This window comes from Neoarius graeffei, chromosome 22 (genome assembly GCF_027579695.1).
Source record: "Neoarius graeffei isolate fNeoGra1 chromosome 22, fNeoGra1.pri, whole genome shotgun sequence".
Taxonomy (NCBI): Eukaryota; Metazoa; Chordata; class Actinopteri; order Siluriformes; family Ariidae; genus Neoarius; species Neoarius graeffei.
Window position 1 is genome coordinate 36357254 of NC_083590.1, and position 25851 is coordinate 36383104.

At 42.7% G+C, this 25851-nt stretch overlaps 1 protein-coding gene across 1 annotated transcript in view; it reads left to right on the forward strand.

The window, feature by feature from the left end:
* The window catches only part of LOC132870863 (replication protein A 32 kDa subunit-like), a 45252-nt gene that overhangs the window by 13758 nt on the left and 5643 nt on the right, over positions 1-25851 (forward strand). Inside the window, exons 4-5 of the mRNA XM_060904777.1 lie at positions 13246-13359; positions 25759-25836. Coding sequence (XP_060760760.1) covers positions 13246-13359; positions 25759-25836 — 192 coding nt within the window. The remainder of the gene's footprint in view (positions 1-13245; positions 13360-25758; positions 25837-25851) is intronic.

A 25851-nucleotide genomic window follows, 5' to 3' on the forward strand; every position in this document is an offset into this window, starting at 1 on the left:
TTAACTATTACTTGAATTGATTGCACTTATGTTTGCTGGCACTGCTTTTAAACTTGAAATATGCTTGAAATCCTAGGCTATGCTTTTAAATACCCTACTTAAATCCTTAAAATGAGTCATTTAACTCATGTCTTGTGTGATTTGATCTCCAATGGTAAAATAAACCGGTTGTGATATGAGTACAGTCTGTTATTTTAGAAGATAAATTTAATATATAATTTAATATATATGGCTCTCATGAAAATGTATTTGAAAATGTGGCTTTCATGGCTCTCTCAGCCAAAAAGGTTCCCGACCCCTGCCTTAACGTACGTGTGGAGAGCGAGAGTGAACTTGAGTGCCTGTTTGGAGAACATTCTGAGCGTTGTCCATTGTTGTCCAGGATTTGATAACTGGTGCTGTTGCAATACATGTCATGCAATAGGCGTGTGTGCGTAAAGTTATAGTAAACCGCCCCCCGCCTTTTTTTTTTTTTTGAGTTGCCGGACCCACCCACCTCCTGCGTTCCAGGACCTCCCACTTCACAAATTAAGCACTGGTGCACACCCTTAAACTAATTCTTTGTTGAAGCACCTTTTGATTTAATTACAGCATTTGGTCTTTTTGGGTTCACACCTGCCATCAATTAAAATGACTGATTAACCCCAAATAAAGTTCAGACATTTACTCAGTTGCCTCCTCCAGCAAAAGCCACGTGAGCTTACAAAGCATCAAAAGGATCTCATTGTTGAAAGTCAGGAGAAGGGTGCAAAAACATTTCCACGGCATTAGAGACACCATGGAGCACAGTGAAGACCGTCATCAAGAAGTGGCGAAAATATGGGACGACAGGGACATTACCGAGAACTGGACGTCCCTCCAAAATTAATGAAAAGACAAGACGAAAACTGGTCAGGGAGGCTGCCGAGAGGCCGACAGCAACACTGAAGGAGCTGCAGGAATTTCTGCCAAGTACTGGTTGTGTACTACATGTGACCTCCTGTATTCTCCGTATGTCAAAGAAAACCATCCAGGCCTGGCTAAATTTTGCAAAAAAAAAAATCAACTCTCCCAAAAGCATGTGGGAAAATGTGTTATGGTCTGATGAAACCAAGGTTGAACTTTTTGGCCACAATTCCAGAAGGTACGTTTGGTGCAAAAACACCACTGCGCATCACCAAAAGAACACCATCCCCACGGTGAAGCATGGTGGTGGCAGCATCATGCTGTGGGGTTGTTTTTCTTCAGCTGGAACAGGGGCTTTAGTCAAGGTGGAGGGAATTATGAACAGTTCTACCGTAAATACCAGTCAATTTTGGCCCAAAACCTTCAGGTGTCTGCTAGGAAGATGAAGAGGAATTTCATCTTTCAGCACGACAATGAAATTTTCCAAAGCAGTTTTGGAACGGCCCAGCCAGAGCCCAGACCTAAATCCAATTGAAAATCTGTGGGGTGACCTGAAGAGGGCTGTGCACAAGACACACCCTCTCAATCTGACAGATTTGGAGCACTTTTACAAGGAAGAGTGGGCAAATACCGCCAAGTCTAGATGTGGCAGGCTGATAGACTCCGACCCAAAAAGACTGATTGCTGTAATTAAATCAAAAGGTGCTTCAACAAAGTATTAGTTTAAGGGTGCGCACACTTGCGCAACCAGCTTATTGTACTTTTTTTTTTTTTTTTTTTTCCGCCTAACAGATTTTTGTTTTTCAATTGAATTGTACAAGTTATAGGTTGTATTAAAGGTGGGAAAAGTTTTGAAATGATTTCTCTTGGTCTCATTTCTTTACATTAGAAAACCCTAACAGGGCGTGTACACTTTTTATCCACCTTAGTCCCTCTTTGCTGTTATAATAACCTCCACTCTTCATACTAAAGGTATCCAGTGGGGTTAAGGTCGGGTTTCTGTGCAGGACACTTGAGTTCTTATGCTCCAGCCTTTGCAAACCATGTTTTCATGGAGCTTGCTTTGTGCAGAGGCATTGCCATGCTGAATCCGGTTTGGGCAATTGTGCTTTTAATTTTATGGCACCAGTTTTCAGGAAAGAGCCACATGTGGGTGTGATGACCAGGTGTTCACAAAACTTTGGTCTTATATTCAGGGTTCCCGCGGGTCCTTAAAAAGTCTTAAATACAACTTTTGGTTTTTAAGGCCTTAAAATGTCTTAAATCAGGGCTTTTCAAAGTGTGGGGCGCGCCCCCCCTGGGGGGCGCCAGAGTTCTTCAGGGGGGGCGCAACGTGAGAGACTAAATGGATCGGTTTTTAGTACCTAAAGCTACAGTGAGTGAGGAGACAAAGTCTGGGCCAAGCAAAAAAACAGAGCCTCCAGGATGTTGCAATTTGCAACTTCAGCGCAAATTCAACCAATCCCCGCGAATTCAGGGCGGTGTTGCAATTATATCCAATCACCGCAACTTTCCCGCAAATTTGACCGATCGTTGGCGTCGTCTTGGGGTGACGTCGACAAACTACCTTCCGCCTTACTTCCGTGTGTTCAAGAGAAGCAGCATGCGCGTCGTGTTGCCAGATTGGACGATTTCAAGTGCATTTTGGCGGGTTTTGAACATATTTTGGACTGGAAAACGTCAGCAGTATCTGGCAACACTGAGTGTGTTATGTTTACAGTGAAGGACTGTGTGCACTTTATTTTTTTTTTACTTAATACAAGAAGTTAATGGATGCCAACATTTTTGCCAGAATGGTATTTTATTTTCCATTGTTTAGGTAGTTTCAGCATCATACTGTGAGATTCTGTTCAAATTGTTTTTTTCTTCTATGAAGCCTGAGCCATTTATTTTATTAGTTTATAATTGTTTAATTTAGTCTTCAGGAGAGACTGACTGTACACAGTTGAGGCATTTATATTATATTTGAAGGTAACTTCATGTTGTGCTGTGAGGTTCTCTGCACTTTAACTTTTGAACCAACAGGTGCATTTGGATAAGTAAAGCCTATTTTTCTGCATTTTTGTAGTCCTGGTAATCTTTTATATTGGTAAAGTTGTTTATAGGACCATTTCTCTTTGTTTTTTTAATCAATAGTTTTTCAGTAATAACTTAATATTTAACATATCACTCAGTTTTAATCACAAAAAGAGAAAATCGCAACAATTTCTCGCAACTTTCACTTCCTCCCGCAATGTAATCGCAACAAAAACCTAAAAAACACCGCAACTTTCATCGCAATTTTTTGGAAAACCCCCGCAACATCAGACATTTTAGCCGCAACAATCACAAAAAAGGCCCGCGGAATCCTGGGGGGACTGAAAAAAGAAGGAAGTATGACCACGATTATTTAAAGTTTGGATTTTCATGGACTGGATCTGAAGATGCTCCACTGCCACAGTGTGTTGTCTGCCAAGAGGTGCTAGCTAACGATGCTATGGGATGTTTAAAGTGTGTAAAACAAGATGTTTTAAAAAGCACAGATGTTTAAAATGTGAAAAAGAAAAAAATAATGTGTACAACAACCATTTTTTTTTAAAAATACGAATGGAACATTAAGTATAGCAACAACAAAAACTGTAAAGGTGGGGCGCTGTTGTTTATTTGCTCTCCGAGGGGGGGCCGACTCTCCCACACTTTGAAAACCCCTGTCTTAAATTGTTTGGAATGACTGGAATTTTCGAAAGGGAGGTATTAAATTTAATATTGGACCGAACGAGTGAAATGTCTCCATCCGGTTTGGGGTATTTTTTTTAACCGTAATTTTAAAAGTGACCCGCGCACCTTTTGGCGGCAGCATTGGTTCTGTGTGTTCCGTAGATCAAGAGCTAACGTTAGGAGGCTGCTGGAGGCGGTGTGGTGTGGTGCGGTGGTTGTGAAGAGTGAGAGATGCGCGGGTAGCTTACGCGGGCGCTAGAAAGCGCCCCCTAAATAAGGAGGAGAATCGTTTGCGATAAAAAGCGCTGGATCGCACAAATGTGTTTAAAGCCGGTAGCGCAGCGCTGGGGACACGCCCACTGGGAAACTGGCTTTTCACGGACACGAGGCGCGCGTGTTAGAGGTCAAGCACTCCGGAGTGAAACGCAGGGGGGTTCGCGCATGCGCACAAGAGTCAGGTGGAAAATGGGGCTAAAAGGAAATACTACTAATAATAATGATTAGCATCATTTTTTACATAATTAACATTGTTTATTGTACTAAGTTTAATATAAATATATAAGCAACCTTTATTTCAAAACTCAATTAAAAAGAACTCCAGAAAATACAATAATTCTAAATATAGTACAATATAAATAATTTGTACAAAAAGTTTGTTTTATTACCTATCGTCTACAACAGTGTTTTTAATATAATAAGAATAATATTAACAACCACTAATAATAATAATTAGTAGTAGTAGTAGTAGTAGTAATTCTTATTGATTATTAATCATTACTACTTATGAATTAGTGATTAATAAATACTAGGGATTATGAAATGTTATAAAATTAAGTTATTAAAATTATTACAAATAATTATTAAAAAGTAGTAATTGGTAGAATACAAACAAATTAGTGAACATTGATATAACTGTACTACTACTACTACTACTACTAATAATAATAATCATAATAATAAACAACACTACTAGTAATACTTGTTGTTGTTATTATTATTATTATTATTATTATTATTATTATCAGTACAATTGTTATATCAATGTTCACTATTAAAAACAAATTATCTATAATCCATGAATGTTTGTATCATCACTACTACTACTACTACTACTACTACTACTACTTTAATAATAATAATAATAATAATAATTACTACTTTTTAATAATAATTTTAACTAATCTTATAATTCAATTTTATAACATTTTAATAATCACAGCTTATTAATTATTAGTATAATTTAGTAGTTGATAATAATTCCTACTTATTAATTATTACATTTTGATAATCACTGCTTATTAATTAAGTGGTAATTAATAATACTGAATTATAATAATTGCTACTCTATTAATTAATATAGCTAATAAGTAGTGATTATTAAAATGTTATAAAATTGAGTTAATTTTTTTATTATTAAAAAAGTAATTATTGGTAGTAGTAGTATTAGTAGTAGTAATACAAACAATTATTCATGGATTATAGATAATAATTAATGACTATTTTTGAATAATGAACATTGATATAACAATTGCACTGATGATAATTAGTTTGCAGTTATTACAACACATTGATTGATATTGATGATAATGGTTATGAAAGGTGACAGTTGTTTTTCTGTGTTGAATGTAACGCTCTGATGATTGTATAACTGCATAAACAGGTTTATGCTGTTACCTGCTATAATGCAGAAGATACTCGAGAACTTCCTCAGCCAGCTGTATACTGTACGACACTCAGACTGATTTTGCTGTCAGACACAAAATCACACATCAAAGATAATCTTTGGGGATTGAAATAATGCCGGCTAAGGTCGTTCAGCTGGTTCTACTTGCCGTTTATTGTTTTTATTTTTGAAATGATTCATGGTGTTTTCTCCAGTAAACACCAGTCTTCTCCTCGCTGCTACAGTAGTTCTGCAGGCCCAGAACACACGACTTTGCTTCAGCTGTTTGCATGTCTAACAGTTGCCATTGATGCACCCTGTTGTTCACCAATTGTGTGCATTCTTCTTAAAGTTCGTAAAAAACCTATTGCAGAAAAGTTTTAAGTTGTCGTATTTATCATTTTTCTTTGTCAAGGTACAGTCTTAATTTTTCCATTTAGAGGTCTTGAAAAGGTCTTAAAAGTCTTTTAAATTTGTACTTGAAAAATGTGCAGATACCCTGATATTGTATTCAGTCACACGAATTAAATAATTTTATCAAGCAGTTCCACTGCTAGGCTTCGTAAAACAAAAGTTTTGACTTAACTACTGTCCCAATATACCTGAATTCACTTTAATAATCCAAAAAGATGCATCTGAACAGAAGAAATACTCACTAAGCACTTTATGAGGAACACTTGTACACCACCTCATTCATGTAATTATTTAATCAGTCAATTGTGTGACAACAGTGCAGTGCACAAAATCCCTCAGATACGGGCCAGTAGCTTCAGGTAATGTTTCACATCAAAGAAAAAGTGTGATCTCTGCGATTTTGACCGTGGCATGATTGTTGGGGCCGAATGGGCTGGTTTGACCAGAGGTGGGCAAAGTACCCAACTTCATTACTTAAGTCAAAGTACAGATCCCGCTGGTCACATGTTATTCCGATACAAGTGAAAGTTGTCCAGTCAAATTTTTAATTAAGTATTAAAAGTACATTTTCTGTCAACGCATCATTGTATTCTTGCCACAACGCTTACAAAACCTAACGCCGTTACTAAAGACAAATGTGAATTCACAAAATGAACGCATGCTGTGCATCATGGTGGTTTAACGTTAAGCTAGCTAGTCAGTGAAACTCCACCTGACATGCTAGCAAACACTTTTCAAACTCAATCATATTGGGTAGCTAACGCTACTAGAAAAGAAAGATTTCTACATTCTGTTTATTTGGCAAGATTATGCTAAAACATATTTCTGAAAGCACTTCAGATAAGTTAACGCTGTTCATGTTAGCGTAACTCCGTTTTTACATGCTAACTAACAGTGTCCAAGTTAACTAGCTATGTGTTAACGTGAGCCGTGGACAAGGCTACGGCAACTTGGCGGGCAAATCCATAGAAAGTCATTTGACTAACCAGACTGCATAGCTATTGCAACGTTATCGCTAGCTCTAAAAGCACAGACAACTTCACTGCAAGCTTTCTCTTTGGAATAAAACGTTTATATCCCTCAATATGCTTCCGCAGGTTGGACGGCGAGTTTTTGTAGGCCGTGATGTGGCTCGGTTTCAGCCAACATTTAAAACGAAACAAATCTTTAATCCTTTCAGAAAACTGAAACATGGGTTCATGGTCCATGAGTGCGTGCATTCTCCAGAAGAACCGCCTCCTTCCATTCTGTCATCAACTGATCGTGTTAAATAACGCTGCTGAGAAATCACTGAACTTGATTTTATACAGTCTATGGATGTGACGTGACCCTAGTGATTACTGATAGACTGTCTCAGTGTCACCTGCGAAAAAACCATCACGTTTTAGAAAAGAAAAGAAAAAACATCCACTTTCAAAGCTGCTTCATAGTAACGAGGAGCTTGATAGAAATGTAGTGGAGTGAAAAGTACGATATTTGCCTTTCAAATGTAGTGAAGTTAAAGTCATAAGTTTCCAAAAAAAAAATAAAGTACAGATAATCAAAGTGTTCTGAAGTACAGTACTCAAGTAAATGTACTTCGTTACTGTCCACCTCTGGGTTTGAGTATTTCAGGAACAGCTGATCATCTCTGATTTTCAAGCACAACAGTCTCTAGAGTTTACTGAGAATGGTGAAGTAAAGAAAAAAATCCTCCAGTAAGCAGGACTTATGTGGACGGAAATGCCTTGTTGATGAGGGAGGCCAACAGAGAATGGCCAGACTGGTTTGAGAAGGCAGGAAGGTTCCAGTAACTCTGATAACCGCTCTGTACAATTGTATTGAGCAGAAAACCTCTCCGAATGCACGACATATTGAACCTTGAGGTGGATGAGCTACAAGAGTGGAAGACCATGTCGGGGTCCGTTTCTGTCAGCCAAGTACGGAAAGCTGATCACCGAAACTGAACAGTTTGAAGACTTGGAAAAACGTAGCCTGGTCTGATGAATCTTGATTTCAGCTGAGGCAGATGGTAGGATCAGAATTGCATGAGTCCATGGACCCAACCTGCCCTGTGTCAATAGCCAAGGCTGGTGGAGGTGGTGTAATGGTGTGGGGAATGTTTTCTTGGCACACTTGGGCCCTGCTCATAGTGTACCAATGCTGATTTGAGTATTATTGTTGATCATGTGCATCCCTTCTGGCCACGGTTTACCATCTTCTAATGCAGACCTGGGCATTTTCCGGCCTGCGGGCCGCATCCGGCCCTTTGGTTCATTCTGACCGGCCCGCGTAAGGTTAATTAGAAATTACAAAATAAACGTATTTTCTAATTTTACCTCATGCATGGACTGAATGTGCATTGCTTTTATTTTGAAGTTGTGTTCAACAAAAACGCAATGCGCGCGACATGAACATGACATGAAATCCCGCGATAACTACTTCCGTAATTTGTCCAGACCAACCACAAACTTGTACGTCATCCTTCAAACAGTCCAGCCAATCACATAGTGTGACGTCACCAGCAGGCGCCGGAGCCCGAGCCGATCTGTAGCTCTGATACCTACACCGAATCGACTGATGATCATCTGTCAGCTGTGCTTCGCATCTCCACCTCAGACATTCAACCTGACTCTGATGCACTCGTTAAAGACCAACAGAGACTAGATTTCTCTCACTGAACAAATAAAAAACACCAAATGAGGTGATTAGACTACAAATGTGGGCATCATTATTATTATTATAATATGATGTATCTTGCTTGATATTTGGAGTAGAAAGACAATATTGTGATGTCTTTATTGTGTTTTGGGGTGAATGTGACTGAAAAAAAAATGGTACAAGCGTTCACATTTTGTTAACCATTGTTTTGGGAAATTTGATTGAATAAATGACATTTTTTGTAAGGCAAACTCGTTTTTTCCATACTCTTACCAGTCTTAGCAGCTTGTAAAAACAACGATATTTATTGCTTTATATAAAGAAATACAATTAATATTATGCAGAATTTAGTTCAGCCTTATGGTCCGGCCCTCCACAAAATTTTCTGTTTCTCATGTGGCCCTATGGAAAAAATAATTGCCCACCCCTGTTCTAATGGCTACTTCCAACATGTCACAAAGAGATATATATATATATATATATATATATATATATATATATATATATATCGTCTCGTCTTCTTCCGCTTTATCCGGGACCGGGTCGCGGAGGCAGCAGTCTAAGCAGGGAAGCCCAAACTTCCCTTTCCCCAGACACCTCGGCCAGCTCCTCGGGAAGAACACCGAGGCGTTCCCAGGCCAGCCGAGAGACATAGTCCCTCCAGCGTGTCCTGGGTCTTCCCCGGGGCCTCCTCCTGGGGGGACATGCCTGGAACACCTCCCCAGGGAGGCGTCCAGGAGGCATCCGAAAAAGATGCCCGAGCCACCTCAGCTGATTCCTCTCGATGTGGAGCAGCAGCGGCTCTACTCCGAGCTCCTCCCGAGTGACTGTGCTTCTCACCCTATCTCTAAGGGAGCGCCCAGCCACCCTGCGAAGGAAACTCATTTCGGCCGCTTGTATCCGCGATCTTGTCCTTTCGGTCATTACCCAAAGCTCATGACCATAGGTGAGAGTCGGAACGTAGATCGACCGGTAAATTGAGAGCTTCGCCTTTTGGCTCAGCTCCTTCTTCACCACAACGGACCGGTAAAGCGACCGCATCACTGCGGAGGCTGCACCGATCCGCCTGTCGATCTCACGCTCCATCCTTCCCTCACTCGTGAACAAGATCCCGAGATACTTAAACTCCTCCACTTGAGGCAGAACTTCTCCACCAACCTGGAGAGGGCAAGCCACCCTTTTCCGGTCGAGAACCATGGCCTCGGACTTGGAGGTGCTGATTCTCGTCCCAGCCGCTTCACACTCGACTGCAAACCGCCCCAGTGCATGCTGAAGGTCCTGGCTTGAAGAAGCCAACAGGACAACATCATCCGCAAAAAGCAGAGATGAAATCCTGTGGTTCCCAAACAGGATTCCTTCTGGCCCCTGGCTGCGCCTAGAAATTCTGTCCATAAAAATTATGAACAGAACCGGTGACAAAGGGCAGCCCTGACGGAGTCCAACATGCACTGGGAACAGGTCTGACTTACTGCCGGCAATGCGAACCAGACTCCTGCTCCGTTCGTACAGGGACCGGACAGCCCTTAGCAAAGAGCCCCGAACCCCATACTCCCGAAGCACCCCCCACAGAATACTACGGGGGACACGGTCGAATGCCTTCTCCAGATCCACAAAGCACATGTGGACTGGTTGGGCAAACTCCCATGAACCCTCGAGCACCCTATGAAGGGTATAGAGCTGGTCCAGTGTTCCGCGACCAGGACGAAAACCGCATTGTTCCTCCTGGATCCGAGGTTCGACTATTGGTCGAATTCTCCTCTCCAGTACCCTGGAGTAAACCTTCCCTGGGAGGCTGAGAAGTGTGATTCCCCTATAATTGGGGCACACTCTCCGGTCCCCTTTCTTAAAAAGAGGGACCACCACCCCAGTCTGCCACTCCAGAGGCACTGTCCCTGACCGCCACGCGATGTTGCAGAGGCGTGTCAACCAAGACAGCCCCACAACATCCAGAGACTTGAGATACTCAGGGCGGATCTCATCCACCCCCGGTGCCTTGCCACCGAGGAGCTTGCAAACCACCTCAGTGACTTCGGCTTGGGTAATGGACGAGTCCACCTCTGAGTCATCAGCCTCAGTCTCCTCAGTGGAAGACATGACGGTGGGATTGAGGAGATCCTCAAAGTATTCCTTCCACCGCCCGACAATGTCCCCAGTCGAGGCCAACAGCTCCCCACCCGCACTGTAAACAGTGTTGGCAGAGTACTGCTTCCCCCTCCTGAGGCGCCGGACGGTTTGCCAGAATTTCTTCGAGGCCGACCGATAGTCCTTCTCCATGGCCTCCCCGAACTCCTCCCAGTTCCGAGTTTTTGCTTCCGCAACTGCCCGAGCTGCAGCACGCCTGGCCTGCCGATACCCGTCAGCTGCCTCGGGAGTCCTGGAGGTTAACATGGCCCGATAGGACTCCTTCTTCAGCTTGACGGCATCCCTTACTTCTGGTGTCCACCACCGGGTTCGGGGATTGCCGCCACGACAGGCACCGGAGACCTTGCGGCCACAGCTCCGAACAGCTGCGTCCACAATGGAGGTAGAGAACATGGTCCACTCAGACTCAATGTCCCCCGCCTCCCTCGGAAGCTGGGAAAAGCTCTCCCGGAGGTGGGAGTTAAAGACCTCCCCGACAGAGTGCTCGGCCAGACGTTCCCAGCAGACCCTCACCATACGTTTGGGCCTGCCAGGTCTGTCCAGCTTCCTCCTCCGCCAGCGGATCCAACTCACCACCAGGTGGTGATCAGTTGACAGCTCAGCCCCTCTCTTCACCCGAGTGTCCAAGACATAGGGCCGGAGATCAGATGAAACGACTACAAAGTCTATCATTGACCTCCGACCTAAGGTGTCCTGGTGCCACGTGCACTTATGGACACCCCTATGCTCGAACATGGTGTTCGTTATGGACAAACCGTGACTAGCACAGAAGTCCAATAACAAAACACCACTCGGGTTCAGATCGGGGAGGCCGTTCCTCCCAACCACGCCCCTCCAGGTGTCACTGTCATCTCCCACGTGAGCATTGAAGTCCCCCAGTAACACAATGGAGTCCCCAGTCTGAGCACTCCTCAGTACCTCTCCCAGGGACTCCAAGAAGGCCGGATACTCTATACTGCTATTTGGGCCATAGGCACAAACAACAGCAAGAGCCCTCTCCCCAATCCGAAGGCGCAGCGAGGCGACCCTCTCGTTCACTGGGGTAAACTCCAACACATGGCGGCTGAGCTGGGGAGCTATAAGCAAGCCCACACCAGCCCGCCGCCGCTCACCACGGGCGACTCCAGAGAAGTGGAGAGTCCAGCCCCTCTCGAGGAGCTGGGTTCCAGAGCCCAAGCTGTGCGTGGAGGTGAGCCCGACTATCTCTAGCCGGTACCTCTCAACCTCCCGCACAAGCTCAGGCTCTTTCCCCCCCAGCGAAGTGACATTCCATGTCCCAACAGCCAGCCGCTGTGTCCGGGGATCAGGTCGTCGAGGCCCCTGCCTTCGACTGCCACCCAATCCACATTGCACCAGTCCCCTACTGCTACCTCTGTGGGTGGTGAACCCACAGGAGGTGTATATATATATATATATATATATATATATATATATATATATATATATATATATATAATATAAGTGCTGTCAAAAATGTCGCGTTATTAACGCGTTAACTTGACTCAATTTTAACGGCGATAATTTTTTTTTATCGTGAGATTAACGCTCTGTGACATGATGTAGGTTTTTCATAAGCTTTTGAAACTGCCAGGAACTTGGAACAGAGACTTTGCTTCAAAAAACGATAGCAGCTAGACTGTAATGCCACGCCCCGCACAGCCAGAGTCCTCTGCCCTCCCCCGAAGAGCCACGGTGCTCGGCTTAGGTTTCGTTTTCCCATCGGCGGCTCCAGCCCCACTTTGCAGTGGCTGTGACAAGACGTGTTATGCTCTGCAATAAAAAAAAAACATTGGTACAACCAGTGTTCGAACTATGCCGATATTTTCGGGGGGTCCCTTTTTTTCCCTTGGGGGGGGGTGCTTGCACTTGTCTCAGAGCACGCCTCTCCATCGCGCGCTCACTTCGGATATGCAAATGCTTCCCGTTACACACGATTGCTATGTCAATAAACATCATTTTGCCAATATTTTAGAGACCCCCCAACATTTCCCAAATCATGTTTTCAAGGGATCTCATGTCTGTTTCAGGGGATCTCGGATCCCCCGAGTACCTCCGTAGTTCGAATGGTGAGCAAGCCCATTCACTTTTTTTATGCTGATAAGAGAATTACAATGGTTTTTCATGTGACAAAAATGTGCGATTAAATTGCGATTAATCGCGAGTTAACTATGACAGTCGCGACATTAATCGCGATTAAATATTTTAATCGCTTGACAGCACATATATATCTCAAACTGGTTTCAAAAACATACCAATGAGTCCAGTGGCTTTCCCAGTCACCTGATCTGAATCCAGTAGAATTTGGGCAGCTTGAAAATACACCTGGGAGTTACATGATGCAGTTTTATCAACATGGACCAGAATCTCAAAGGGATGTTTCCAACATCTGAGGGAATCCATGCCATGAAGAATTGAGGCTGGTTTGAGTGCAAAGGATCGCGGTATTAGTACAGTGTTCCTGATAAAATGCCAGGTAAGTGTAAATAGCTACTGTATGTTATGAATTTTACTCCAGTCAGATGACACAACAAGAATATACTTTTTTTTTTTGTTAACTGTATGTTCAAATTGAAGTCCAGCAACGAAAACTTATGAGCATTAAATTGCTAGATAAAACTGTATCACTGCATTACTCCATTTCTTATTGGTCCACTTATTGATAAATGAGTTGATTGTGGGTTATGGATGAATTTTCACATCCAAAATTTCTAACATTTCTATCCAAAACTCTGAAAGAAATGAAGTGTTGCCTCTTTTCATGCAGATTAAAAACCGGTACATACCGTAACAATCTCTTCGCATAGGTGACTGTGGTGGGTTTGATCAGAAAAACCAAACCGATGCTAACACATCTTATGTATTCTCTGGATGATATGACTGGCCCCTTTCTCGATGTCAAACAGTGGCTGACTCCTGAGGTACGACCACACGCACAACCTTAACTGACATTTGATGCACGTTTTATTTTTGTATTGCCTGTAGTTTTGTTACATCATGTGGTGTTATGTGCAGTTTGCATACTTGATGGTGTCGAGTGGCGAATCTAGTTTACAGAATGTGTATGGTTTAGCTGGAGTCTATATCCAAGAAATTGCTTTTTCTCATTTTGCAGCTTTTAATACAGCACCAGTTATAAAACGACTCGGTGGATATTTTTTGTAGCATGCATTTAAGCTTAATCATGATCATCAAGCAATTCCCCTTTAGGGGTTTATAGTGCTGAAAACTACTAGATGCGTGTTGCACAAAAACATCAAACAATTGTGTTTTTTTTTTTTTTGGAAACGGGTGGAAATTATGTACTTGAAATGCCAGTCGTTCAAATCGGACTGCAAAGTTGTATCAAAATAAAATACATGTATGTTATTTACCAGCTGGGAGGTCCGTATGGTGAAATACCGTGACCGAGGTCTTGAAAGTACTAACCGAGGCTCTCTGGGCCGAGGTCAGTATTCAAGGCTGAGGTCACAGTATTTCACCATACGGACCGACCTTAAGCTGGTAAATAATATATTTATTTTTTCTTTACCAAATTCTAACAGAAAATGAGAGCGCCCGAAAGGGAATAATAATAATAATAATAATAATAGTCTGGTTTAGGGCACATACATGCTTCTGCACCTTAAATGTTCTGCTTGCTAAGTAACTGATCGAAATAAAAGGTGTCTCCCATAACCCGGTATGGAAAGTATGAACTGGAACGGGACGGTACGTTACATATTATGTTATTTACCAGTTGGGAGGTCCGTATGGTGAAATACCGTGCCCGAGGTCTTGAAAGTACTGAGCGAGGCCCTCTGGGCCGAGGTCAGTATTCAAGGCCGAGGTCACGGTATTTCACCATACGGCCCGACCTTAAGCTGGTAAATAATATATTTATTTTTTCTTTACCAAATTCTAACAGAAAATGAGAGCGCCCGAAAGGGAAAACCGAGCCGCCATTTTTAATCCTTATTCACAGCTGTAATGCAAATGGATTCCTCCTCGGTATACAAGTGCACTTCCATGGCAGGAAAAAAACTACATTTTGCCGCCTATGTAGTCCCCTATTTATACAAAATTGAGTCATTCAGGATTCAGCCATGTTTTTGCTCAGCGTTAGCAACAGTTAGAGGTTTTTAGCTTTCTCCTGAAATGTTTTCTTTTATTTCTTCTTCCTCAGGGTAGTAAAACTCGCTTTCGCTGTGAACACTGTCGTTATCGCTATCCATGCTGTAAAATTAATGCTCTTCTCCTGAGAAATGCTGGCAAAAATTTATACAATTTTTAATAATCTTATAAATAAATCTTTTAAAAAAAAAAAGATAAATGTTGTTGTGAACAAGCGAGTCGCCAGAGGTCCGTAACTGGGGTCCGTATCGTAGGATATGTACCCGCTCGCCAGCCAATCAGAGCGCAGGATTTGATGGAAACCGCACCGTGAAAAAATAAAATGTTTTATGGATGTACAAAAATAAATTCAGGTAATGTTCAGGTTAATAATTTCTTGATGATGAAGCGTCCATTTAAAGCTAGACCGCCTTTCAGACTTTTCAAGTGTAGGTCATGAAAAGAATTTTCCCCGACATCTAATTAATTTTGTTCAGTGGACCGAAAGCTACTAAATTTGAATCACAGACTTCCAATTTTATTAGGTTTTTTTTTTTTAAACCGAACAATTAATGAATTTATCTCCACATAGCCTTAAATTCTCTGCTATTTTTTCAGGCTTCACCATGACCCAATACAAGATACTATGCTATGTATCACGTGGTGGGCTTTCCCCGTTTGCGCAAGGCATTGTGGGATGCAAATTTGAAACCGGAGAGAAAAATGGAAGACGTGAGCGTGCGAATAAAACGTGAAAGACCGACTACAGTAACGGAAAGAAAGCGAGAAGAAAAGACGTTATGTTGTATATGAAGGAAAGGAAACGCAGAAAATATCGGCGCTCAGCAAGCACCTCTGTGTGATCAGCTGTTCGTTTAGCGACAGAATGATGGAATGGTCAGTGCACGCTCAAAGGTAAACCACACACACGGACTTCCTCTGTCTGCTTGACTGCGCGAAGAAGCGAGTGATTTCATGCATGTTATTTGCTTTAATCCCTTCAAATTAAATAACTTCCCAGCTACAGAACAGAATGGCCTGGTTTTTTGTGAGATATTACAGAAATAAACATATCATCATGACCACATTTCAGAGGGAACTAAATTTCACCGATTTTATGAAATCGAAAGGCCTTCTCACTTCAAAACAAAACCACAAATTGAGCATCATATTGCTACATCTGTTTTCGCCTTGAGTCCAGGTATTTGGGAGCACTGATCTGTTTACCCACATAAACTGCTGCTTCTGACATGGTGTGTCTTAGCTTTGAATTGTTTCTTTCTTTAGCATTGTTAACTGGTATTAGGCTCACGGAATTTGCACTGTGTAGTTTTTTTCCTCTCTGCATGGTAGGTAGCACTTTGTTTTTCATTACAATCCCTCTGCATTGTCTCCTACGAGTCTTCACATCTGCCATCAAACCAACTAGCAGGGCCTTGGCTGTGTGCCGCTAGCATGAGTGAGTGTTTGGTTGGTTGGTTGGTTTTATTCCTCCTCATACCACATGCTGTTTATTGCTGAGTTAGCTGGATTTCCATTAATACACAGCACTGAGGCTGAAATCCATTTTCCTCCAAAGACAGATCCCTTGTTTTTGCTCACATGGGTTGGATTTCCCTAAATTTATCACACTACACCACAAGTGGTTAGCCAGAAAAGCCACACTGCAAGATTTGTGTTCATGCAGCTTGGGATCTGAAGATATGTGGTCACTGTTGGCGGATTAAGATCCTGGTTTGAAGTCGAATCTGACCAAACCCCTGAGGCCTAAACAGCTTGCAAGTGGTAAACTCCCATATTCAGTGATGACTGATAAGCATAACAAGAAACCAGTCTGGTTGCTTTCTAGGCGGTTGAACAACCTGGCTCCAGTCATTGCTCAGCTGAAATCGATGATTCAGGAGCTGAGGTTCGACAACTTGCAGGCTTGTACCTTTCAACAGAGCCTTGCTCGTTAAAGGAACATGGAATTTGCCAGGGTTGCCCTAGATAGAACATTGCAGTTTTTTTTTTGGAATCAAAAGGGGTGTTCACACGGCACATATTTGCATCGATGTATTTTGTTGCGATATATCTTACACCGGTGTAAATTTTGTGGAGCGTTCACACGTCACAAACCTGCTTACTAGAGAGAAGCATGTTAGCACCGGTGCAGCCCCACTTGCGTTCACACGGCAGTTTTTGCGACCGTGCTATACGATGGTGAAAATGTACTTCCTTTTCCCGGTTGTCATGGCATCACCAAGCGCCAGGAAAACAACGTGGATGAAGACACCAGTGTTGCCAGATTCTGCTGACGTTTTCCAGCCCAAAATATGTTCAAATCCGCCAAGATGCACTTAAAACCGCCCAATCTGGCAACACTGGAAGACTGTTGTTGATATTTGCCATTTTGGAAGCACGAAATACCAGGATGCAAATTATGCAATGCCCGTATGTAATCAACTCTCCTCACGCGTAGCGAGTCTACCCCTGTAGCGTTCAGACGTCCCATTTTATATCGGTGCTGCCCCGCAAACTAGCATTTACTCCGGAGTAAGTTTCTTAAACCACCTCCCGAGCAGGGTTAGATTTGCACCGGTTTAAGCAGCTTTCAGGGGCTACACCGGTATAACTTTGTACCGTGTGAACGCTCTACCGGGGCAGCCCCGGTGCTACACCGGAGTAAAAGTTGCCGTGTGAACACCCCTAAAAAGCCAGTTTGTCCAAATGGACCCATCATGTGGCACCTTGAATTCATTGCAACCAATTCCCCCATTCTAATGTCGGGGCCTAGACAGGGCCTCCGGTCATTAGTGTCCTGCTGAGCAAGCCCCTGACAGGCATGGGTTGGCAACAAGGCACTGCTCAACTGAAAACATTACTCACTGGGTAGTAACTCCATTAGGATCGAATGACCGTTCTGCTGCTAGCTCAGGGACTCCTCAATATCAGACCTTAACATTGTTTGAACCAGGTTTGTAGTACTTGAGTCCAGGACTCGGACTCGAATTTGACTCGTGGCCTAATTTTAAGGACTTGTGACTTGACTTGGACTCCTGCATTAACTGCATTCGGACTCGTAAGTTGGAGACAAGGACTCTATTTTTGTAACATGCCGTAATTTGGCATAAAATATTTATATCTACATTAATTTTTGTACTAATTTCATGCAAGAGTGTCACACCTGCGTGCCTTGGCGCGTGCATCAGATAAACGACTCGCACCTGCACAGGATTAAGGCGCAATCAACGCACCTGGAAAAAAAAATGTGAAAGCACACTTGCTTTGCGAAGTATTGAGTTGCGTTGCTGATGCATTACCGAGCCTTATTTCCTTGTTTGGGTTCCTGATTTCCTGTTTCTCGTCTTTGATTCTGCCGAGTCTATCAGTGCGTTTACATGCACATCCAAATCAAGCTACTGTCGGTAATCGAGCTAAGGGTCCCAGCAGGGGTGCCAGAGAAATCCAATCCTACATGCACACAAGGAAATCGAGCTATTGTGTGAGGTACATTGTGCACCCGAGCCACAGGTGGCGCTACACGCCCCATCGTGTTGGTACACTTCCGGTTGTCATCATGAAGAAGAGCTATTCAAGAGTATAAACAAAGTTATCAGCAGTGTTGCCAGATACTGCTGATGTTTTCCAGCCCAAAACATGTTCAAATCCGCCAAAATGCACTTAAAACCGCCCAATCTGGCAACACTGGCAGTTCCGTGTTCACAAGTTCCGTGCTCAAGCTGTTAGGCTTGCTCCAACAGACTGTATGGCTACAAACTGTCCTGTGCAGACCACTGTTTTGTAAGACAACTTATTTTGCACAATTGTATATTTTTCTAAAGTCCATTTTTTGCTTACAATTTAACTTATGTCTTAATAAACACAAAAAGTTCAGTTGTTTTGTTTTTTTATTGACATTCTTCAGATGTTGGAGATATATATACACATACACAAATACAATGACTTGTTTATGTACACAATTCACAGCTATGCAACAGCTGTACAGATGTATTTGGTGATACAGTAAGTGAGCTAAATTTTAACAGTGCAAATAATGCCACAAAAAGAAAAGATTCATGCCGTTGTCATGCCGACCAAGGCTGTCGTGTTTCCCGCTTGTGGTCTCGTCACTCGTCACTTCCGGAAGGGGCAGTGCTGAAGTAAGTAGCTCGACTACGTAGCTCGATAGGGTTTACATGCACTAAGTAGCTCGGCTACAATCGTATAATCTAGGTCGCGTAGCTCGATTACGAGAAATCAAGTTCGGTTCGATTTCAGCCGAGCTAAGGTGTTTCCATGGCATTTAGAACTTCGATTTCAGTCGAGCAACGGCAGAAATTCGATTTTCTCTATGTGCATGTAAACGCACTGTATGATAGCCTGTTTGTGCCTTGCTCGACCTATCGCCTGTTTTACGATTTTGCCTGCCGTTCTGGATTGTTTACCGTCTTCACTTGTATTAATAGACTTGGACAACCTTTATCATCATTCAGTATGCAACAAGTGTACACCAAACGAAATTTTGTTGCAAATTGGCTCAGCACAGAAATAAATATGAAGAGTATTAAATTAAATTATGCAGCAGCAGAAATATTATAAAGTGTGGGGGCGTCATGGCTCAGTCGACTAAGGCACCATACCATAAAATCCGGGGACCCGGGTTCGATTCCGACCCGAGGTTATTTCCCGATCCCTCCCCGTCTCTCTCTCTCTCTCTCTCCCGCTCATTTCCTGTCTTTACACCGTCTTATCCAAATAAAGGTGAAAAAAGCCCCAAAAAAATCTTTAAAAAAAAAAGAAATATTATTATAAAGTGATCTGTGGAATTTGGAATGTTCAAGTTATAAATAGAAGTTTAGAGTTTGGGTTTGGAGTTCAGCAGTCTGGTGGCCTGTGGGAAAAATCTGTTACAGAACCTGGTGGTCCTGCACCTAATGCTGTGGAACCTCTTTCCAGAGGCCAGAGGGGAGAACAATCTATTTATATAATAAACACACCTTCTGCACTTGCATCCGTCTCCCAACCACCTCTGATGGAATACTTTGCACTCCCTGACAAAGAGAAGCACATTCACCTGTTCATGCGTCGTGTTCAGGAACAAACTAATGTTAATGGCGCTAAAACAGCCACCGTCAAATGGTGTGGTTGGAGTCTTGGACTCAACTCGAATCAATAGTGGACTCGACTTAAATTTTTTTTTTTTAATGACTTGAAAGCTGGGGACTCGAGACTGGACTCGGACTGGAGGTTTAGTGACTCGACTACAGCACTGGTTTGAACTATCTTGAACAGACGGGCCATCCAAAAGGTGACCTTACAGTTCAAACGAGGGATTCTATTCAAGTTGCTCAATTGTTCACAATAAGGACAGCAGTTTTCATCCAGTGGTAGAAATGGTTTTTAAAAGAGTTTCCATTTTCTTATGCCAAGATTGTCTGTACTGTCAAGCTGTGCAGCCATAGGGCTGGTTCATGTCACAAGGATTTGTAAGAGCCTTATTTCCTTGTTCCCATTGCCCCACAATAATGATGCTTTTTAAGCTTTGCCCTCAAAGGATGGATGTTCCAATTCAAATTCCCAGTCTTTCCTAGTGCCATGGGTGCTTTCTGTGGATCTATATTTGTCTATATGGCTGGTCGCCTCAGGATCCTACTCTATTACCCCTTTTCCACCAAATCAGTTCCAGGGCTGGTTCAGGGCTGGTGCTGGTTCACAACTCGTTCAACTTGCGAGCCAGCTGAGAATCAGTTTGCTTTTCCATAGTGCTAAGAGAAGACACGTCATTACGTCGCTGTATACGTCAGTTACGTCGCTACGTTTGCATAAACCTTGGCGTGAATATCGAAGCAAAAACAACACGGAAGAAGCAGCAGCAACAACAACAATAATAATAATAATAATGGATGACTTCGCGTTTGTACAGCTGCTGCGTCTTGTCACTTAAAAATGGCGACCTTTCGCGGTCTTGTTATTGTTGTTGGTCTTAACAACTCCGCCCCCCCCCCACCCCCCCACTGACGTAAGCGGTTCTTTCCTCTGGCCCAGCAGAGAGTTGGTGCTAGCCTGGAACCGGTTTTTCTGGTCCCAGAGCCAGTTCTTTGTCAGTGGAAACAGAAAACCCGGTTCCAAACTAAACACTGGCCCCGAACCAGCCCTGGAACTGCTTTGGTGGAAAAGGGGCACATTTGGATTACTAGCTCTTACCGGTATATGACCCAACCAAGAAGCAGATCATTCAGGCTACATCCACCCTCTTCACACCCAATATAGTACTTGGCCTTATAATGAGCAGCAACATAATTCATTAGCAGGCAAACAGTTACAGTATTTACATCATAATGGCAGGACTAATGGCAGCAGCCTCAGCAGTAAGACTTCTAGGTTTGCTTGATCTTTTCGAACTGTCCAATGGTGCTGTAGACACACAGTCAAGAAGCTTTGTATATCCAGGGGAGTGACTTCTGCATTCAGAAGTGGTACACCATATCTGGAGAAAGGTTTGTTGAAGCAAAGGTAGACCACTTTGCCAAAGTCAACATGTTATTGGTTATGGATTTCATGCCTCAAACAACCACGTGGGACAGGGTGCGCTGGTGCATGACTGACTTCACCATCTACAACCCCGATTCCAAAAAAGTTGGGACAAAGTACAAATTGTAAATAAAAACGGAATGAAATAATTTACAAATCTCAAAAACTGATTATTGTATTCACAATAGAACATAGACAACATATCAAATGTCGAAAGTGAGACATTTTGAAATTTCATGCCAAATATTGGCTCATTTGAAATTTCATGACAGCAACACATCTCAAAAAAGTTGGGACAGGGGCAATAAGAGGCTGGAAAAGTTAAAGGTACAAAAAAGGAACAGCTGGAGGACCAAATTGCAACTCATTAGGTCAATTGGCAATAGGTCATTAACATGACTGGGTATAAAAAGAGCATCTTGGAGTGGCAGCAGCTCTCAGAAGTAAAGATGGGAAGAGAATCACCAATCCCCCTAATTCTGCGCCGACAAATAGTGGAGCAATATCAGAAAGGAGTTCGACAGTGTAAAATTGCAAAGAGTTTGAACACATCTTCTACAGTGCATAATATCATCAAAAGATTCAGAGAATCTGGAAGAATCTCTGTGCGTAAGGGTCAAGGCCAGAAAACCATACTGGGTGCCTGTGATCTTCGGGCCCTTAGACGGCACTGCATCACATACAGGCATGCTTCTGTATTGGAAATCACAAAATGGGCTCAGGAATATTTCCAGAGAACATTATCTGTGAACACAATTCACCGTGCCGTCCGCCGTTGCCAGCTAAAACGCTATAGTTCAAAGAAGAAGCCGTATCTAAACATGATCCAGAAGCGCAGAAGTCTTCTCTGGGCCAAGGCTCATTTAAAATGGACTGTGGCAAAGTGGAAAACTGTTCTGTGGTCAGACGAATCAAAATTTGAAGTTCTTTATGGAAATCAGGGACGCCGTGTCATTCGGACTAAAGAGGAGAAGGACGACCCGAGTTGTTATCAGCGCTCAGTTCAGAAGCCTGCATCTCTGATGGTATGGGGTTGCATTAGTGCGTGTGGCATGGGCAGCTTACACATCTGGAAAGACACCATCAATGCTGAAAGGTATATCCAGGTTCTAGAGCAACATATGCTCCCATCCAGCCGACGTCTCTTTCAGGGAAGACCTTGCATTTTCCAACATGACAATGCCAAACCACATACTGCATCAATTACAGCATCATGGCTGCGTAGAAGAAGGGTCCGGGTACTGAACTGGCCAGCCTGCAGTCCAGATCTTTCACCCATAGAAAACATTTGGCGCATCATAAAACGGAAGATACGACAAAAAAGACCTAAGACAGTTGAGCAACTAGAATCCTACATTAGACAAGAATGGGTTAACATTCCTATCCCTAAACTTGAGCAACTTGTCTCCTCAGTCCCCAGACGTTTACAGACTGTTGTAAAGAGAAAAGGGGATGTCTCACAGTGGGAAACATGGCCTTGTCCCAACTTTTTTTAGATTTGTTGTTGTCATGAAATTTAAAATCACCTAATTTTTCTCTTTAAATGATGCATTTTCTCAGTTTAAACATTTGATATGTCATCTATGTTCTATTCTGAATAAAATATGGAATTTTGAAACTTCCACATCATTGCATTCCATTTTTATTTACAATTTGTACTTTGTCCCAACTTTTTTGGAATCGGGGTTGTAATACACCTTTCCTGCTTTTACTGCTGATTCTTTCGACATTACCCAGAATTCAGCAATAAGGCGATAGTCCTGCTTATGGTCCTGACTTGGCTGGCAAGACTTGGTTGTCGGATTTTTTTTTTATAGTGTTGGCGTTCTCCTCAGCAACGATTTGGGTAACACAGGCAGGTTTCAGAATGAATTGGCAGCTAAGGACTGTGACGTAGTAGTACAGAAAAGACTGATGAATGAAAGAGGTTCTAGCACGAGTTTTATATGCTGTTGTGTGGAAGCTGTTCTAGGAACGGCGTGCACCATATTAATCAGATCTGGTCCATTTCTGGTACGTATTTGGTGAGCACCTTTCAGGTTCTTCCTAAATTGTGTCTTCATGACCCCATTGGCATACAGGTGACTCTCTGTGGTTAGGAGGAAGTTGAATGCCAGAATTTTGTTTGGAACTGGCGCCATTCCAACAAGAACTCTGAGCTGGTTCCAGGAATAGATGACTTGCATGACAGCAGTATTAATTGCAGTTACTGTCGTACATAACTATGCAGGAAAGACCTGGCATGTATGCATTAACCTGGAGTTCTTAAAACCATTTTTGCATATGTAGCTTGAGTTAATCCGTCTCGTGCAATGTAATATTTACTACGTTTTTAAAGGAAATACGCAGAACCACGGCCTCACTTTTTTGTTTATAAATGCCTTGAGACCTCAAGAATGGCACCGGAATAGTTTTAAGCGTTAACAATAAATCTAATAGTCATTTTTACGATTAAAGTGATTTCATATAGGTAGCGGTCTGAGTGAATGACCTTGATGTCCGTAACGTCACAGCAGGAAGTCTATCGGTCTCATCACCATTTCCGCTATACTAAAACACAGAGCTGACTGCAACTCCGATCCTCCATTTTGAGCTAATTTATCGCCATGCCACGTAGATGTGTTGCTGGCGGGTGCAGCAACACGACAGAAGGTGGATTTACGTTGCATTCATGCTTCAAGAATGTTCAAACTGCAAAGATTTGGACGCATTTTGCGAGAAGTTCACGGGCACATTGGGCGCCTACGAAGTGGTCTCTCCTCTGCTCTGAAGACTCGTATGATACCTCTGATCTGTTGAGGAGCGTTGGCTATAAGCCTGTATTGAAAGAGGGTGCAGTATGAATTAAATAAACCTACAAGAAAAGGAAAGTATTTATTTTTTTAAGAAAGGAACGTAAGCTCAGTTGCACCAGTTCTCCTGGGGTGTGAGCCGAGGGTTGTTGGTAAAACCCGGGACGGAATAGGATGCGACACATTATCGCTCGGGCAGTGACCTCCCCACAGTTGTTGCTAAAACCAGTGACGTCCCATCCCGGGTTTTAGTAATCGCCTGAGCCGAGCAGTAATGGCGGAGTACTCAGTATGGAGAATGAGTGGAGCAGCCGTCTGATTTCTCTGCTGGATATGCTCGCCTCAGCAGCAATATCTCGCCCTTACGTGGAAGAAGCGAATGAACTTAGAACTGAGCGAACAACTGAAAGTCTGATTGTTTCAAAACAACTGGCCACAAGCTCGGCCTTCAAGGAGCAAGAACACAGACGGGTAAGCTCCGACTCTCATTTGGATAAGAAAGAACACATTGTTTACCTGCATTTAGATTAATACATGTAACTTGTATTGTGTGTTTAAGTTAGCAGTATGAGATTTAATTTGCTTCAGAATGTGATTGTCTCAGTTCATCTGATTATTTAATAAGCCTTTTACATTTTATCAGTGAAAATGCATGCATGTACGGGTACATGTATGCTGCATAAGTTATAACACCTATCCTGTTTTAATGAGAGTCAACCCGCAATCAGTGAAGTCAAATCAGTCTTAGTTGAGCAAGTCAGTAACGGTATTTCTTACTTTTACCGTAAATTTTTATTTATACGACTTTGGTCTATAGCTGTCAAAGCCCTCGGCCTTAAAACCGGTTCCCGCTGTGACGTCACGCACTCGGGGCTGGCTGGCTCAGCGGGGCAGCTCCAATGCCAACTTGGCGGTTGATTTTAACTCTCAGAAATGTATATTAGTGCTGTCAAGCGATTAAAATATTTAATCGCGATTAATGTCGCGACTGTCATAGTTAACTCGCGATTAATCGCAATTTAATCGCACATTTTTGTCACATGAAAAACCATTGTAATTCTCTTATCAGCATAAAGTGAATGGGCTTGCTCACCATTCGAACTACGGGGGTACTTGGGGGATCCGAGATCCCCTGAAACGGACATGAGATCCCTTGAAAACATGATTTGGGAAATGTTGGGGGGTCTCTAAAATATTGGCAAAATGATGTTTATTGACATAGCAATCGTGTGTAACGGGAAGCATTTGCATATCCGAAGTGAGCGCGCGATGGAGACCCGCGCTCTGAGACAAGTGCAAGCACACACCACCACCACCCCCCCCCCCCAGGGGAAAAAAAGGGACCCCCCGAAAAGATCGGCATAGTTCGAACACTGGTTGTACCAATGAGGGTTTTTTTTTTTTATTATTATTATTATTGCAGAGCATAACGCGTCTTGTCACAGCCACTGCAAAGTGGGGCTGGAGCCGCCGATGGGAAAACGAAACCTAAGCCGAGCACCGTGGCTCTTCGGGGGAGGGCAGAGGACTCTGGCTGTGCGGGGCGTGGCATCATGTCACAGAGCGTTAATCTCGCGATAAAAAAATTATCGCCGTTAAAATTGAGTCAAGTTAACGCGTTAATAACGCGACATTTTTTGACAGCACTTTTATTTTATATATAAATAAATTAAATAAAATATTTTTTTAAATTTTCATTTATCCAGCATACAAGAGTCAAGGATGGAGATGCTATCCACTCAGAAATGTATTTAAAAATAAAGGTTCTGCGTATCTCCTTTAAGCCTCAAAAACATGTTCATTAAATGTATAGGATGTACTGTGTTAATGAATATCAGATGATTCTACCAATCAAGTGACAATTGTGAAATAATCACTTTGCTGTTAATTGTTTTAACATTATTATTATTTTTTTTTTTTCAGCAGGATGTCAATATGAACCATTTTGTTATTCCTCCTGGGACATATGTCAAAGTAGTGGGAAGTCTCCGGTCTTTTCAGGTGTCTTTGTTGCTC